The sequence below is a fragment of the Grus americana genome, chromosome 20, assembly GCF_028858705.1.
Source record: "Grus americana isolate bGruAme1 chromosome 20, bGruAme1.mat, whole genome shotgun sequence".
Lineage (NCBI taxonomy): Eukaryota > Metazoa > Chordata > Aves > Gruiformes > Gruidae > Grus > Grus americana.
Genome location: NC_072871.1, coordinates 6,776,756 through 6,794,217, shown reverse-complemented (window position 1 = coordinate 6,794,217; position 17,462 = coordinate 6,776,756). Strand labels below are relative to the sequence as shown.

General features: G+C 60.2%; 1 protein-coding gene across 3 annotated transcripts in view; it reads right to left on the bottom strand.

The window, feature by feature from the left end:
* The window catches only part of HMCN2 (hemicentin 2), a 35,905-nt gene extending 19,983 nt beyond the window's left edge, over window positions 1-15,922 (bottom strand). For all 3 annotated transcript variants that reach the window (XM_054848655.1, XM_054848656.1, XM_054848657.1), the window contains exons 1-28: window positions 15,643-15,922; window positions 14,655-14,725; window positions 13,529-13,687; window positions 13,156-13,278; window positions 12,155-12,326; window positions 11,697-11,803; window positions 11,370-11,490; window positions 11,010-11,273; window positions 10,696-10,840; window positions 10,271-10,392; window positions 9,904-10,176; window positions 9,655-9,796; window positions 8,922-9,049; window positions 8,558-8,671; window positions 8,252-8,401; window positions 7,367-7,561; window positions 6,875-6,970; window positions 6,382-6,506; window positions 5,936-6,080; window positions 5,682-5,794; window positions 5,290-5,446; window positions 4,918-5,080; window positions 3,256-3,383; window positions 2,997-3,105; window positions 2,465-2,634; window positions 1,793-1,888; window positions 1,510-1,686; window positions 20-139 (exon numbers count right to left, since the gene is read on the bottom strand). In XM_054848655.1, the coding sequence (XP_054704630.1) occupies window positions 20-139; window positions 1,510-1,686; window positions 1,793-1,888; window positions 2,465-2,634; window positions 2,997-3,105; window positions 3,256-3,383; window positions 4,918-5,080; window positions 5,290-5,446; window positions 5,682-5,794; window positions 5,936-6,080; window positions 6,382-6,506; window positions 6,875-6,970; window positions 7,367-7,561; window positions 8,252-8,401; window positions 8,558-8,671; window positions 8,922-9,049; window positions 9,655-9,796; window positions 9,904-10,176; window positions 10,271-10,392; window positions 10,696-10,840; window positions 11,010-11,273; window positions 11,370-11,490; window positions 11,697-11,803; window positions 12,155-12,326; window positions 13,156-13,278; window positions 13,529-13,687; window positions 14,655-14,725; window positions 15,643-15,877 (4,120 nt within the window). In that variant the 5' untranslated portion in view covers window positions 15,878-15,922. The remainder of the gene's footprint in view (window positions 1-19; window positions 140-1,509; window positions 1,687-1,792; window positions 1,889-2,464; window positions 2,635-2,996; window positions 3,106-3,255; window positions 3,384-4,917; window positions 5,081-5,289; window positions 5,447-5,681; window positions 5,795-5,935; window positions 6,081-6,381; window positions 6,507-6,874; window positions 6,971-7,366; window positions 7,562-8,251; window positions 8,402-8,557; window positions 8,672-8,921; window positions 9,050-9,654; window positions 9,797-9,903; window positions 10,177-10,270; window positions 10,393-10,695; window positions 10,841-11,009; window positions 11,274-11,369; window positions 11,491-11,696; window positions 11,804-12,154; window positions 12,327-13,155; window positions 13,279-13,528; window positions 13,688-14,654; window positions 14,726-15,642) is intronic.
* Window positions 15,923-17,462: the final 1,540 nt, after the last annotated feature.

Below are 17,462 nucleotides of genomic sequence, written 5' to 3'. Positions count from 1 at the left end.
CTGAGGAGCAGGTTCCTACCATCCTTCCGCCAGCTCAGGGTGGGGAATGGGATCCCACGGCACTCGCAGGCCATCCTGACGGACTGCCCCTCCAGCACAGACACGGCAGCGGGCTCTGCCGAGGAGAAGGACGGGGGCACTGCAGGGGACGAGAGGAGAGGAGAAGCTCACTGATGGCACCAGACAAGAAGAGAGCAGCAGCTCCCCACCAGAGCTCTGTCCTGCTGGCTACACACCACCCGCAGCTTCGCTGGGCTTCACACAAAGAACCAGCAAGACTCCCCTGCACTGGCTCCATGTGGAAATAATAACCTTGACTCTGCAGCTATTAAGCAAGCGATGCTTTTAAATTGCACGTGGCCCACAGCAGAGGATGACTGAGCATCCCGTGCCAGCCACGCAGGCAAGCCAAGCCCAGGTTGGCCAGACACAGCCTTATTAGGTAGCGCTGCTCACTGGGAAGGTTACCTAACTCTTTCCATTATCAGATGCTGTTCTCGGTTGCTCATAAATACAGCTGGCTGGAAAACGGTAACTCCTTCCCATGAGGGTATCAGTTTGTAAAAGAAAAAACCCAACACCCAGAAACCACTGAAAAACAAAAACAGCAGAACCCAAACAATCCACCCGAGCCAGGACACCAGACGTGCAAATGTTTCCCTGGGAAGGGGCTGCAGGAACAAGCCTGGATCAGGAGAACTGGATTTTCTCCACTCCCTGGCCACCTGCCTGCAGGACTTCCACCAACTGGCCTAAAGCATCCCTGAGAAAAGCCAGGCCCTGGCTCAGCCCCCAGCGCTGTGGACGTGCTGAATAGGCTGGGAGGCTGCAAGGATGCTTGAATTGACAGGCTCCGGCTGCTTTCGCTTGGTCCTGGCAGCAGCCTGGGAACCACTGCTGGCATCGTCCCGCTCGGGCAGGGGCAGAGCCGGGGGGACAATTCCTGCAGTGACTGCCAGGCTAAGTGCAAAGAAAGGACAGAGTAGCCCTGGCAATGACAAAAAAGTCCCTTCACTCTCCTGCCCATATTTTGGAAAGACACCTCTTCTGCATCGTCACCAAAATCCCCCTCCCAAAAGCAATACTCATGCGAAAAGTGGCTTTTTTCCCCTCTGACACCCATTCTGGTGGGGATTCCCTACCACCTCCAGCTGCATCATTTTGCAGAGCTTTAATATTTTGGGCTTTAATATATTGGGGCAGAGGAATGTCACCAGGAGCACCAGGGTGCAAAAGGGACAGGGTGGGTAGGAGACACCCCAGCGCAGACCAGGCAATACCCATCCACGGGGCAGTGGTTTGCTGGGACGTTATTTGGGATGGACACGGGATTGCACGACTGGAACTGCAAACAGGGCAGAGGACAGGGGCTCTGCTAAAGCCATCTTCCAGGGATGTGCTCCAAGGGCTGGGACAGCCCAGTTGGCCCCACACAAGGACAAGAGGTCCTGGGAGGAGCACCCAGCTCTCAGGCAGCTTCAGTCATTCCCCCACTCACCGCAGACTCACCATTCACCTGCAGGCTGTACCAGCGCTCGGTGACACCGGCCACATTGGAGGCCACACAGTGGTAGCTGCCGGCGTCGGAGAGCTGGGCATGCTGGATCTCCAGGTGCTTCCCATCCCTGGACAGGGTCCGACCCAGCCCGGCCAAGAGCTGCTCATGCCCCTTGTACCAGGTGATGTCTGGAGGGAAGCAGGGAGCCGAGCTGTAAGGAACGATGCTGCCGCTCCTCTCACTGAGGGGACCCAGGGGCGCAGGAGCAAGAGCCAAGGGAGAGAACCAGCTCACCAGGAGCAGGCAGTCCTGAGGCCAGGCACTCCAGGGACACTGTGCTGTTCTCCAGGACGGCCAGGTCCACCACGCTGGGTTCGATGTTTGGAGGCACTGCAACCCAGCACACACAGTCATCGGCTCTGCGCAGCCCAAGCTGGCTTCAGCCGCACAGTGCGGTGCCAAGGGGCATGGCTGAGTGCACCAGGGGCTCTTGGCGTGCACCAAGTCCTTGGAGAGCAACAGCTGGAGCCAGGGCTTGCTCCCCTCTCCGGGAAGGGACCACATCACTATGAGATGCCACTGCTGCTCTCCAAGTCATCTAGCAGAACATTTGTTCCCCCCTGGGAGGGGACATTCATCCTTCCTGGGGCAGGGATGTCTGTTCCCTGCCCGGTTTCTCACCCAGCCTTGAAGCTGACGGAGGGGTGCTCTGGCCAGAGGGTCTGGGGGTAGACCCTCCCCCAGGAGGCACCCATCAAGGGTGGATACTACAGTTTACCATGATGTCGGTAGCCATCAGCTCTCAACCTCAGGTTGAGGTTGACAAAGGGCAAGACCCCAACATATGAAGCTAGTGACCCAACACCTCTCCAAAAGCAGGGCCAAGAACACCCACCCCTTTGGCCAGCAGCAGCCTCTCTGACACGTGGGATGGATAGCAGGTCTTGCCACAGATGCTGCACTCACTTTGCACTGAAACCTGCACCTCCGCCTGGGCCACCCCTGCCCAGTTGCTGCCCTGGCAGACATAGAGCCCTTCATGGCCGAGTCCCACACGGATGATCAGCAGGGTCCCACCATCCTCGGACACCACCACACCGTCCTGTTCACTCAGCGGGTGCCCATCCTTCAGCCACCTGTGAGGAGAGGGGTGGGCAGCAAGTCCCTGGTCTGTCCCACCACCACCCGGCCTCCATTTCTGCTTTATGGGATGAGGAGCAGGGTGCTGGCAGCGAGGACTGTCCCTTTGTCACTTGGAAAGGGACTGGCAATGCCCAGACCGCTAGGAAGAGCGGGATCCCAGGGGCAAGGATCAGGACTAATGCCTCTCATCCCAAGGGACACCCCACACTGGGGTCCCCATCACCTATCGTGAGTGCCCACCCCGATCTCTGCTGCAGCTTTGCACACTGGGCTGCAGAGCACCCCCAGGGAGTTATACAGCCCCTGAGGGAGCTCAGGGGGACATGGGTAGGACCGACCACTCTGCAGTACTCACTGGATCCGGGGTGTGGGCATGCCCGTGGCACGACAGTGAATCCTCAGGGAGTTATTGGTGACGGCCGTCAGATGGCTTTCCCCATCGCCGATCAGCAGCTGGGGGGGAGCTGGGGGGAAAAGGGACTTCAGACTGGGACCGCTCTTGGACCCTGGCACAGGGAAGTGGGAGCAGTTGGGGACTTAGAGGATGCAGGACTTCAGTGGTACATTAAGACCCACAGGCCATGGGAAGAGCATTTTAACCAGCGGACATGAACCTTGGACATGCAGGCTGTAGCTGAGCGAGGCGTTCCCTGCGGTGTTCATGGCCGTGCAGGTGTAGAGACCAGTGTCCATCACCTGGGGCTTGGCCAGCCGGAGGGACCCGGAAGGGAGGACGCTGTACCTTGGGGACGAGGAACAAGCTGGACAGGAGGAACAGCCATGTCTTCTGTCATCTACCCCTGGGCAGGAGCTAAGAACTGAAAGCTCACCATCGCCTTGAGGCAGCCAAGAGAAGGTCCCCAGGACCACCTCCTGCACAAGGAGGGTGGCAGAGCTGTCCCTTTGCTCAGCTCCCGCATGAGCTCAGCATGAGGCAGCAGCGTGAGCCACCCACCTGGGGGGACCAAGAGGGATGGGGTTTCCCGCGGAGCACGGCCCCTGCAGCTGGAGCTGGCCGTGCTCTCGCTCCCAGCGCTGTCTGTGCTCCACAGACATAACATCATCTCAGCCCACAGCCGCAGATTCCTCCTCATGTGCTCCCATAAATCACCCGGGCACACAAGAACAAGCCAGCTGAGATGTAGAGAGCAGCACAGTTCAACCAGGGGCAGCCGTAGGAAACCAAACAAGAATGATAAGGCCACAGAGTCCCTCAGGAAGAGCAAAACCAAGATGCCTTCCTGTTTCTCTAAGCCACAGCAATCCTCAGGTGCAGGAAAAGAAGGGATTAACCCCAAGTTTGAGGCCCATGATTTTACAGAGCCCCTTCCAGCATGGTGCTAATGTACTGAGAAAACACATTCTGCTTCCAGGACCTTCTCCCTCCAAGGAGGGGAGACCAAGGCACTCGATAAACAGGTGTCCAACCAATCTCCAGGTTATCTTCTCTCATCAAGTGGCATTAAATGACTGTCCCACTGCTGCCATTAGCCTCAATGCCATCAACAAGTGAATTTGGCCCTCCAGAAGTCACCCACTGGAACAGAACTGGCCTTCAAACCCACATCCCAGCACAAAGCCACCACCAGGCTCACAACTGTGTTTCTACCAAACCTTGGCCTGGAAGTATTTTGGTGCCTGAAGCCCATGTCACACCCTGACACACGGGCTGCTAAAGGCAGTGGAGGTCACAGCACCCCCAGTGTCCCTGTCTGCCTGTCCTCCTCTCCATGCTGCTCTCCTCCTCCTCCTGACCTCAAAACTCCTCCACCAACTTGGTGCCCTGCAGCCACCTGGGTGTGGAGCAGCGTCAAGCCCTGGTCCAACACCTCCCGCAAGTATCAGCCATCCCCAGGCACATCCTTGGCCTCGCTGCCTCCAGCACCGTGATGGCACCAGGCAGGACTGTGCATGAAGGCAGATGGGCAAGTAAGGCCAGGGAGCTGCACCGGGGCCACCTTCCCTTCCCCAGGCCCAACCCTGTGTCCAGGGTGAGTGCATGAAGGGTCAGGAGCGGCTGCTCCATCCCAGCAGACGTTCGTATGATGGAAGAAAAGCTTTGTGGTTCCTGCTCTGCTCTCTTTGAAGAGCAGAGCTAATGCTGTACCACTCTGCTGCCTTGGCTCCTGCCAGAGCATTGATCATCGGCCACTTGGCACCAGGGATGCCCTTTGAATCTCCCCACCATGTATCAAGCAGCTGCTGCCCTTTGCAGACCCAGCATCCCTCTGGGGAGACCAAGAGATCATGGCCCTGGCACCCACCACTCTCCTTACCTTGCAGTGGAAAGAGGCAGCGGCCGGGACTCCTGGGTCCACACCACCAAGGGAGGGGGATAGCCCTGAACCTCGCAGGGCAGGGTGGTCTCCTGCCCAAGCATGGCCAGGACAGTTACAGGGTCCAATGCCTGCGATCCGTTCACGCTGATCCTGGGCTTTGCTGGGTGGAGAGGGAGCACGGCTGGTGCAGGAACACTTCAAGTACCCCACAGCCCTCATTGCTGCTCTTCCCATCCCGCAAACCCATCTGGCACCTGGCTAGGTTGCCCAAGGAAGCTTAGAGAGTCCCCAGGTCATGCTCTCCCAGACAGCCACCCTCTGGAGCTGCTTTACGGGGAGCTGGTGCCAGGGCCAGTCCTGGGCACTCACTGCTGATGGAGAGCTGCATCTCCCGGATGGAGAAGCCTGCCGTGTTGGTAGCTGTGCAGAAGTAGGTCCCAGCATCCCCAGGGGAAGGTGAAGGGATCAGGAGGGTCCCGTTGGGATTGAGGTGGTAGCGTGAGCTCGGTGAGACGGGCTCTGTGCCCTGCAGAAGCAAGAGAAGCAAGGAAGGAATGCAGCAGAGACATGAGCTGAGCATCCCAAGAACAAGAAAAGGGCTCTGGACCCATCAGAGCAGGCTACCTCCCGGTCCCAGCTTACCAGGGCAGCCACAGCCACACTGGTGGCTACATCCCCTCCAAACACATTACCCTGCACCCGAGGGTGACCCACAGCCTGGCTGGCAGCGGGACAGCAGCCTGCCCGTCCCTGTCACCTACCTTTGTCCAGGTAACAGTAGGGGGGGGCACACCGGTGGCATTGCACCGCAGGGCAACCGCTGCTCCCTCGGTGGCAGTGACAAGGACAGGGCCAAGCTCAATGCTGGGAGGAACTGGGAAGGAAAAGAAGCACCTCAGCCCACGCGGCCGGGGCCACATCCACCATAGAGCGGTGCTTTGCAGCTTATGAAGTGCAGAGGACACGTGCCCCCCATTCACCACAAAGCGGGGATGCCCAGCACCCTGCCACTCACCGTGGATGACCAGGGACGTGTCCTGCCTGTGCGAGCCGAAGGCATTGGTCACCTCACAGGTGTACCTCCCTGCATCCCCCTGCAACGCCTGGTCCACGTGCAGGCTCCCGTCTGCCCGGACAGAGTAGCGGCCACTTGGGGCTACCTGGGCACAGAGAGCAGAAAGCAAAACAAATGGGGGTGTGTGTGTGTGAGAAACATCACTGTATCACTGTGTCTTTGGGACATATCTAGAAAACAATCCTCGAGCAGCAGGAACATCCTGATGCACTGATGAACCCACACTCCCCTCCCAACTCAAATTTTCCCCTGGCATCTTTCACCAGCAGCTTTGGCCCCAGGAGGTTGGGGCATCCATCCTGCAGCAAAGCCCCCACCACAGGGCTGCGCTCGCAGCTGCCCGCCCACCCACCAACCCACCATCCCGGTGGGTGCGGAAGCCTCACCAGCTGCCCGTCCTTCAGCCAGCGACGGGCTGGGAACGGCCTCCCGGCCAGGATCACACAGGGCAGCGACACGGGCTGACCTGGGAGCGCGTGGACCACAGGGGATGCAAGAGCTATTTCTGGGGCTGCTTGAGAGAGGGGAAAGGGAAAACAATACTAATTAGAGATAAATTGGCCAGGAATGCTCAGGACAAGAGATCTGGATTGCCTTTCTTCCAAGGTCCAGACTTTGGCTCAGCACAGGCCAGCTCTGACATTCAGCTCCCCCGGGAATTTGGGGATATTTGTCTGCAGTTTGGGTTCAAGCCCATATCAGCGCATTAAGCCAAAGAGGTGGAAGGGCGTTATCCAAACCCTGTGCTGGGAGGGGGTTTGCTGAGCATTCACCATGGCCGGCTTGGGAGCAGACGTGGCTGCACAGGTCTGCCGCTGGCACAACCGGTGCTGGCAGCAGCCGGGATCAGTACACCAACAAAAGCACATAAAAGCAAACCGTGTCCAGTGACTGCAAGCTTGACCTCCGCTCGGATTTTCCCAAACTCGTTCTGAGCTTCACAGATGTAGATGGCTTGGTCATCCTCCGAGGCACCTGGAGCACAGTGGGGAGAAGCCTGAGCTTGGCAATGCCAGAGCATGGTGGGGCTGGACAGCCCCAAGCAAGCTCCAGGACGAGGTGACACCACCCTTCCCTGCCCTGCCACCACCTCCGATGGAGGAGGGACACCGCAGTGCTGGAGGCTTGTGGGCTGTTACAGCAGAGCTAAGCTTGCGTGAGTAAAAAGTGCAAAATCAACCCACTATATCAACTCTTTACGCCTGCAAAAAAAGGGTGGGCATGGGGACTAATCCCACTGCCGGGACCCCAGCCTGCAGCAGGCAGGGGGAAAGCACCCAAGGGTGACGCTGTGTAAGCACGCACCCGGGCAGGATGCCCACACACGCTCTCTGCCACGCCAATGCACGCTTGCACGCTCAGCTCTCTTACTGTTGATGAGGAGCTCGGCAGCCTCCAGCTGGCTGGAAACACCATGCGGCCCATGCCAACCCGTCACGGGCTTCCCGTCCTGCCGGGACCAGGTGACCCGTGGTGGGGGAGAGCCCTCGGCACGGCACAGCAGGCTGACGCTCTCCCCGACCTCGACCGCCACATCCCCCAGGGGCTCAGGAAAGTGAGGGGCAGCTGGAGGAGAGAGCAGCAGAGAAGGGGCTCAGAGAGGTCCGACACCCCCACAGCAGGCTCTGCACACAGCCGAGCCCGGAGAAGAGACAGGGCTGCAAAATCCATGAACCAGGTAACCCTGAAAAGTTATGATATTAACTTCAGGCTTTTGGTGTTTTTCTGAAGCTGTTATAGCCATTGCAGTTTCCACCCCTTCCAGTTACACTCAGCACCCCCCTGGCTCAGCAAAACTTTTTGCACTTTTCCACCTTTAACTGCTTCAAGCCTTACTGCCCCCAACTCCAAACCTCCTCTCCTCCTCCCCAGGCTCTTCCATCCCTTCTGACTCTCGTGGGAAGCCCTGAGCATGGGTTGGGGTATCTGGATTTTCAGACACACAGGAGCCAGCCCCCACCTCCACCTAATCCCACTAACTGCAGTTTGCACCCCCAGCCTTGCCCCAAGCAGTCGTGTCCCATGCAATAGCATCTGCACCAGTCTTCTGCCACTTCTTGAGCCTCTTGCCTCCTCCTGACCCTTGCAAATCCCACCAGGCTTCAGCCTGCTTGTACTGAGCACCAACACCCCTGTGTTGGGAAACCCAGGAGCTGGGGGCAAGAGGAGTGGCAAGCGGGAGCTGAGCTTGAAGGGAGAGCAGGGGAGATAGGTTTGAGTGCTCGGTGGCACCCAAAAGGAGAGGCAGAGACTTACACCCCACATCCAGTACGGTGCCATCAAAGGTGACGTCGGCATTGCTGAGAGCCTCGCAGACATACCGCCCCGCATCCTCCTCCCGCACTGCCTGCAGCCGCAGGATGGCACGCTGGGTGCCGGGTGGGAACGCCGCCACCACCTGCTCGCCTGCCCCGAGACCCCCTCGCATCAGCACCCCGAGTTCCTCGGGGCGTCCCTCCCGTCGCCGGTCCAGGGGACCCCACAACGTGATGTCCCTGCAGGGCAGCAGAGAACCCCTGGTGCACGGAGGGGGTTTGCTCCCCAGGTCCGTCCCAGTCTCACCTTTGTACCACACAATGCGGGGTGGGGGCACCCCTGAAACCCAGCACTCCAGGGTCACGTCTTCTCCCACCAGCGCCTTCAGGCTGGGCGTCACTGCCAGGATGGCGGGAGGCTCTGCGCCGCAGGGAGAGACATGGATTCGGTGACTCCCTGCAGCGCTGGGTGTGGTGCCCTTCACCCCGAGGGGACCCCGGAGCCCCCCTCCAAACACCCTCCGTCACGGACAGCCCCATCCCATAGTTTGCATGCTGCAAGGTCCCAGCTGGCAGCCAAGGGACAGCAAAGAGGGATAATGAATCCCTCCTGTAGCAGCTCTAAGCCTGGGCCCTTCCCGGGATGCTGCCGGCTGGCCGGGAGCGGGTACCAGTGAACTCCAGGGTGACGGCTTGCTCGTCCCAGCCCAGCACACTGCTGGCGTAGCAGCTGTAATTCCCCGCATCCTCTGGGGCGGCAGCCCTGATGTGCAGGGTGCCCTGAGCATCCGTGAAAACCCTGCAGCATACAGGGAGAGAGGGAGAAATGAATCCTGTGAAAATGAAGCCAGTGAAAAATGTGTTGAAACAAGTGAGTGGGCTTAAAGCCATCCCAGTAAAGCATGCAGAGGTGCTAGACCTTTGATAGATGTCGGTTACCACTTAAAAACCAGCTGCTCCAGGGAAGAACATTGCTTTGAACTAGGGAAAAGCATTGAGAATTGGGCTTTTTCATGTCCAAAAAAAAAAAAATCTTCCCCAAAGTCCACACCAGCACTCACAGCCTGACACAGGCAGGGAGGTGGAAGCCAAAAGCAGAAGAAATTAAGGGGAAGCACAAGGAATATTTTGAGACTTGAGCGCACACCAGGTGTGCGAAGCACTTCAAGTCCCCCTTGGTGGGAACAGTGACCTGGATAAGGCAGGATGGCTTAAAAATAAATATATGAAAATACGGCTAGCAGCACGCCAGCCATCTCGGGCGCACAGGTTGGGGATATTGCAACGCTTTCCTCTCTCCAGAGTGACAGGCAACTCTCTCCCTGAGTCCAGGCACCCCTGCAAGGGGAGCACCATCCCCAGTGGGACAGGGCGGATGAAGGCACGCAGGTCCCTGCGGGTTACCTCTTGTCCTGCTCCAGCGCCCAGCCCCAGCGCTTCCAGGTAACGTGGGGCAGGGGGTGGCCCCCGACCGTGCAGTTCAGCCGCAGCTCCTGGCCCCTGCCAAAACGCTGGGGGCTGGTGTCGACCTTCACCCACGGCGCCTCTGCACGGGGTTGGAGAAGGGCTCAGCCCCCGGATGCCATCTGCTGCCCTCCCTCCCACGGGACAAGGCATTGCCCAGGCCAGGGTCCTGCGTGGGGCAGAGCCTACCCTGGATAAAGAGCCACAGGGAGGCAGCGGCGGTGCCGTGGGCGCTGCGTGCCACACACTCGTAGAGGCCCTCGTCCCCCGGCTGCACGTGGCTGATCTCCAGCGAGTGGTTCTGCAGCAGCCTGGTCCGGCTGTCTGCTGGCCATGCCACCTTCCCATCCCAGCTCCACGTCAGGTTGTAGGGCACATCGCTCAGAACCGGGCAGGACATGACCACGTCTTGGCCCGGTGAAGCCGTGATGTTGCCTGGGGCTATGAGACGTGGCGGTGGCTCTGCAAACATAGCACAGCAAGGTGAAACAAACCTGTGCCCAGCCACGGACCTGGACACCTGTGGGCACCAGGGCTGGGCATGAGCAGTCCTCACCTGAGACAGAGACGTAGGTGCGAGCCCGTGTCGCCCCAACCTTGCTCGTGGCTGTGCACTCATAAAACCCCTCATCATTCTTGGACACCGCAGGGATCAACCAGCTGATGTTCCCCCAGTGCCTATGAAAAGGGAGATTACAGGGTCACCCCCACCCCAGGGCACTGGAGCTGGGGCCACCACGCCACCACCCTGCTCTAAATCCCTAGGACTCTCTTCCATTCAAGTCAGGCAAATGGATGCACCCCCACCCCCCACAGCATCCCACAGACACATCCCTTAGGATTTTCCTCTGCTGCCTTGGGATGCTCAGGGCTTGCAGGCACCCAGCCAGCACAGCATCCCCCCGGCCGACACAATTCAGGGGGGTATTGCTGCCCACATGGATTCATGATGGAGCCCACTGGGCCAAACTGGAGGCTCACCTAAAGAGCTGCTCTTCCCCAAGCTTCATCCTACCCCGGCTGAGCTGCAGGCGGAAAGGGACCTCGCTCTGTGCGGAGCAGGAGATCAGCTGCGGCTCACGGTTGTAAGCCTGGATCTTGCTGGAGATGTTCATTTTGGGTAGACCTAGAAAGAGTTGGGGACACGCACACATACAACACTCCTCGGGAGCTCACCAAGACTTGCGCTAGGAAGCGGGATAAAAGAATACCAAACCAGAAACCAAAGCAGAGGCGGTGCTGGAAGGGGCCTCTGGTCCCTTCTCAGCACCCTTGGGAGCATGGGGACCACTCACCGGGGACTATGCTGGTGTAGGTGACCCCAGAGAGGCGGTGCAGGGGGTGGCCCTGGGCATCTTTGCCCTTCACCTTCAGCAGAAAGTCGCCCGGGGGGACGTGGAGTGGTGAGCTCACCCAGAGCTGCTCCGAGGACGTGTTGGAGAGGGGCCGTGCGGGCAGCGAGAGGAGGGCACGGCCGGAGGTGTTGAAGAGCTCGATCTCCTGCAAGTGCCCAGGCGGCTTCAGACCGGTGCAGTTCACCACTACAGAGATGGGCAGACCTGGAGGGAGGGAAGGGAAAAAACAACCCAGCCACGTTCCCAGCCAAAAGAAGCCCAGACACAGCATCCGCGCCCCCCGGGCAGCACCAGCCTCACCCTGCACCGGCCGCTCCCCGCGCTGGCTGGCATCAAAGTCTGGCTGAGTGGAGAAGCTGGCTTGAAAATTAATGTTGCTGATGCCCGTGATCCTCAGCGAGTGGCGGCCGCTGCTCTGGGTCTGGAAGCAGAGCATGTGCCAAGGGCAGGGGAAGGGGGAGACGATGGGGAAGGGAGGCGGCAGCAACCGGCCCCTTCCAGCCCGCTCATGCATCCTCTGCCCAGCTGGAGGTGGATGGGGGAAAGCCCATGGCCTGGCAAAACCTGGCTGGCTAAATATCCATCGGGGGGGTAGGGGACAACATGTGGGGTCTGCCACCAGCCTACCGTGACCGACCACGTTCCTGGCTTGTGGGGCTCCACAGCCACCACCACGGCTGAGTTGGGGATGCTGAGCAGTTCCTTCAGACCTTGGCCTTTCTCAAGGACCTTTCCTGCAACAGCAAGTCAACCCAGGTCCATCACCTGATCCCTGCAGCCAGCCGGGATCTCCCTCCCTCGGGGCTCACCGTGGTGCAGAGCCCATCACACAGCTCTCACAGCCTGGGCAGCAGGGAATGCCCTCCTAAAGCCAGAGGCAAAGCCAATCGGAGGGGAGCAGAGCAGATGCGCTTGGTGCTTAATGAGGGCTTTGCAGCTCATTGCTTTTTTATTTGTTTTCAGTGCAAGGTTTGGCAATTCCCACGGCTGCAGCCTCCAGCTTGTCCTGACCTGCGGGGATCCTCTGAGCGCTCTCCAGGAGGTAAAGCATCACCCCCGCCCGCTCCCCTCCCTTGGGCTCCTACCTGCTGGATCCCGGACCTCGATCCCTGGGGCAGGGCCGCTCAGGGAGATGGTGACCTCCTTCAGGCTAGGGTCAAACGGGACGGGCCACGTGTGCTCACCACCGTCCTCGTGGTCCGTGGACAGTAAGTGGACTTTGGAGGCCCGGATGGCCTCCTCCACCCACTTCAGCACCTGGGGGGCACATGGGGGAGGATTAATCCGGATCCCCCATCACCATCAGGCATGGCCATTTCATCAGGAGCAGGGCTGTATCGCACCAGGTCAAAATCTCAGGCACGGCCTCAAAACAGTGCCCAGGCAAGGGGCCAGCCCCAGCTGGGTCTGGTGGGTACCAGCACGAGGGTGGCATGGGGACAGGCGGCAGTGGCCCCGGCTGAGCCCCCCTTGCTATGAGCAGGTGCTAAAGGAATTGAGTGATTTGGTGTAATTGTTACTGCCACGTGGCTTCTGCTCAGAGCAGGTGCCTTATTACCCCCCGCTCGCTCGTGGGAATAGAAACCATTAAAACACACAAGTGCCGGAGGCTGGGCAGGGGCTGTTGCTGGGGTCTGCTGAGAGATGCTGCCCAGCTATGAGCAGAAAAGCACTTTGATCTTCCTCAGGTCTCCAAGATTTTGTGCTGATCAAGAGCTTCAAGGGCAGGGACAGGCAGAGAGGCTCCTGTCCCCATGGCCAGGCCACCTGCCCAATTGCCAGGGTGCTGACAGCAACAGGAGCACCCCAGCTTCAGCCTCAGCCCCAGGCAGACACCTCCCCTCCGTGGGGGCAGGTGAGTCAGCTCATCCCAAGGATCACACAAACAGCCCAGCAGCAAGCTCGAGAGCAACCAGCTTTCTCAAGCCCTTGCTTTGGTTTCAGGCTAAAGCAGGGCTCCCCGAGCAATCTGGAGGTGCCTTGGACACAAGGATTAACCTCAGGAGAATATAAAAGCAGCCGAGCCGGGCTGGACCACACACACCTTGGGCACACCATCCTTGCTCCTGCAGGTCTCCCTGCTCACCTCTGTCACCTGCTGCTTGTCCAGGTGGAAGATCTGCCCAGAGCTGGTGGCCGCAATGCGCTCGTACACACGGTACCCGGGGTGGCTCCTGTCCCCGCAGTCCCCCGTCAGCACGAACACCACCTGCCACAGCAACAGTCCCTGTGGCATCACGCACAGCCACAGGGGGTCTGTCCATCCCAGGGAGGGGACACATCCAGCATCCACCAGCCCCTGATACATCGAACCAGCCCAGGGGATGCAAAAATCGCTCCACTAACAGGCAGCGTAGGGGAGTTTATTGCTGCAGCTCACTGCCAGGAGCTGCCGTCGTGCTGCTTCAGCATCCACCCAAGCCGGCTCTCACAGGAGGCCGGTGGGCAGCACCGCTCACCTGGGTCTGCTTCTGCTGCAACAGCCGCAGCAGCTCCTCCTGCTCCTCGTAGTCCTTGGCCCGAGCATCCGAGAAGACGTAGACGAAGGAGCCAGGGTGCGAGACCTCCACAGCCAGCCTGATGGCTCCCACGCTCATCTCCGGGCAGTCCCCTCCGCCCTGCGGCATGCAGTGAGGGATGTGGCACAGCACCGAGCCGCCCAGTACTCAGCCCTTCCCTCCTGGGCTCCCAGCAGGATCCCACCCAGGGTCTGCTCATGGGAAGGAATTGCACCAGTTTGGTGGAGTCAGCCCAAGCGCAGCCAGAGCAGCGTGATGGTACCACAGGGACATGCAGGACCACAAGGACCTGTTGCCGTCTCACCGCTAATGATAATTAAATGACCCATTTAGCGATCCACACTCACAGAAGCAACTGGCTTCCCTCAAACGCCTTTAGCGGGCACATTCGTGCCCACCCCAGCCCATCGCCCCCCACATGGCAGCAGAACCGGTCACCCCAGGCAAGCGCAGAGGCACAGCGAGGACCAGCTCCCACTTCCACGGGGCTTTGCACTCTGAAGGGCTGTGAAACGATTTGCAGCCGCCGCTTTACACCTCCTGCCAAAACACAGCTGCATCTGAAGGGAAACGCCACGGGGATTTAGCAATGCAGGGGAGGCAGGACAGGAGCTGGGATGGATAAAGCATGATTAAGCTCTCAGAGAGTGTTTCAGCTGGCCGAATGCAGCTGAAATTGTTTAAAAAAAATAATAAAAAACCTCAAACAATTTTCAAACAGCACTTCTAGTAAAAGAGATTCTTGGTTTCATGGAGAGTGTGTGTAAACTCTCCCAGGGAAAGCATTCCCACTTTGGGACAAGAGCTGTGAATTGTGAGGGTTCTGCCCCGTCGCAGGAGCCTGGGGCACAGCGCCGGTGTTACCCACCCTCTCTGCTCCCAGCCTGGTGTGGTCAGCCCCCAGCAAGCCCAGCCCAGCCCCGAGCCCCCACCATGCTCCCAGGGGACACCAGGCCCGGAGGGGAGCAGGGATTGCTCCCGGGACCCACCAGTGTGCAGGGACGCAGGGCAGAGCTTCCCACCACACACCATGGGCCACGCACCAAGCCAGCCATGGACGCCTTACCTGGACACGGAGCTCCTGCAGGCGCCGCTGGAAGAGCCGGGGGTCCGCAGTGAGGGTGGCGGGTCCCACCTCTGCAACCACACCGGCACCACCGCCTCAGCCTCCCCGATCACCGGCACCAGCCTCCTCCGGTGCTCCCAAGCACCCACCCCAGCTTAAACCTGCTAGACTTGGGGTTAAGCATCTACCCTGGCTTGGCACCAAGTGGGACATGGATTTGGGCAGACCATCCCCATGCCCAGGGGCACAGCCCGCCCCAGGAAAGCTCTCCCCGACACACTGGGTGGTCCCAGCCAGGGTGAGCTGCAAACCCAGCACCCTTTTCTGCTGAGGGAATCTCCCAGCAAAGTGATGCAGAAACCCATTTACTGCCTCTGCCTCCTTCCCTGTCCAGCTCCAGCGATTTTCATTCAAACTCAGTGATTCTGCTGAAAATAAAGCCTCAGTCCCACTCTCCTTGTAGGGGGTCAGGGCTCTTTTGGAGAACAGCTGCTATTTATGGATGTGCACAAAAATCCCAAGGCAAAGACTGGGACAGAAAGAAATTATTCTGGTATTGCAGTAAATCACCAAAACCTCTTAGCTAGTGGTGCTTTTATTGAGGCCACCTGGAAGCACGTTATGGGCTTGTACAGAAATGTCCCCCTGTGATTAGACCAGGGAGATCAGAAGAGGCTGGAAATGGAAGAGCCACCCAGAAGCGGGTGCCGGCATCACTGGGATTAATCCAGTGAGAAACAGCTTGCCCTGTGCCTGCAGGGTGGCTTGGGGATGGGAGCCCCTGCCCAGCACTACACCCTCAAGCTGCGGCTCATCCTGTGCTGCCATCCCCACCCCAGCGGTCACCAGGGCATTAAAAACACGGAGAAAGGATGGTGCAGGCACTTGGAGAGCGCACGCTTCAGCCCCAAACCCAGCCAGAACCGCAGCCCAGCTCCCCGCAGCCCTGGGTCGCAGGACGCGTGCCCTCACCCTGTCCCCACCGTACCTGGGTCGTGGAAGGGGACCAGCGCGTAGTTGCTGATGGGCTTCATGCTCCTGCTGAGCGTCCGCTCCAGGATGCGTGAGGCCCCGTCCATCACCTGCACCAGGTCGTCATACATGGAGCCAGTGATGTCGAAGACAAAGGCTAGGGTGGCCCCTCCTGTGCTGGGGGGGGGCTCGGCGAGACTGGGGGCCAGCAGCAGCCAGAGACCCACAAACACCCCTCTGTGGGGTGGCATTGTGGAGGAGACCCTCAGATGCTGGGGACACCCCTTCTGTCTTCACTCTGCTCCTTCCCCCGGACCCCCTGGGCACCGTCCCTGTCCCGGGGAGGGTCACGGGGTGGAAGGGGCCACACGCGGTGGGGCCAGAGCAGGGACCCTGGCCGGGGGACGCCCAGCCACCCGCAGCTGTGGACCTGCTCCTCCAGCGTTCAACTTCTGGGAGAGAGGGAGGGAAAACAGGACTTTTGGAGGCAGCGGCGTGGCAGGGCGGTGGGTGGGAGCTGGAGCGAGTCGGGATGGGGATGCGGGGATTGGGAAGCAGGTCCTGCAGCCCACAGGATTGTCAGGCCCCCTCCCTGGCCCTGACTCCCCCCGGCTCAGAGAGCCCCCTTGCTCTGCCGGGGGGAGCCGGGGGTTAGGGGAGGACACGGGGGCTCGCAGCTGAGCGCCTGCGGGGAAACCCTGCCAAACCCACGGCGGGGGGGGGGAGCCAGCTGCGAGAGGGACCCCGAGGAAGCACACCCCCCCCCCCGCAAGGCAAAGGGCCCTCCCTGGAAAAGGGGTCCGCAATGGGGCTGGGGGGAGACACAAGGGGCTCTGGGGGGGTGTGGGGGGGGCTCCCCAGCGCAGCCGCCCCGGGAACGGGGGAGCAAAGAGCCGTGCAAAGCGCAGGCAAAGCCGGAGCCAGGGCAAGGGCTGGGAAAGGCAGCCCCTTGGCCGGGAGAGGCAGCCCTTGGCCGGGGGCTGTCCCGGGGGTGGCGGAGCTTTTCCTGGCTCCCCTCGCAGCGGAGCGCTGAGCTCACGGCCCCTCCGGGGGGGGACGTTCCGCTCTTGCTCAACACCCCCCTACAGGGACCGGGGGGCAGCCGCAGCCAAGGGCCAGCTCCAGGTGAAGCTGCGCACCGAGGGCCGAATCCTGCCCGGGGCTGAGCACCTCCTCCGGCCCCCAGCACCTCTCTGGCATCAGCCCCGCTCCTGTCCTCCTGGGCACAGGGGCTGGGGGAGATTAGGGACCACTCATCCCACACCCTCACACATGGGACAGTGGGACCCTACACATCCCTGCAAGCCTGGGCTCAGCACAGCACAGCACAGCCCCGGGGTGGGCAAGGACCCCCCCCGGAAGAGGGTGAAGCCAGATGGCACCTCTGCCCTACATGCCAGTGGCCTGTGTCCCATTTGTCCACCCCCCCCCCCCATCCCATCACACAGGTGAGGCTGTAGGCTCACACACAGCCACTCACCTGCAGCCCCAGCCCCACACTCACTGCAAGCTCAGGGGGGGCCCCCACCCCACAGTGCCACCAAACCTACTGTAAAACACGCCCCAGCCACTAACCCAGCACCCCAACTCCATCCCACACCTCAGCAGAAAGCACCTCTCTCCAACACTACTGGCACCAAAAAACCTCAACAGCTTCTCCCCATCACCAAATTAATCCCAGCTAACCCTTCCCACACCCACCAGTGCTCCCAGTCCCAGGAGCACCTGCACTAGCTGGGCTTTAACCCCTTCCTTGCTGGGGTTTAAAGCACAGCAAAGCAAGGCACAGCCTCTGAGTAACCACCGTGGTTTGGAGCATGTGCCCGTCCTTGCCCG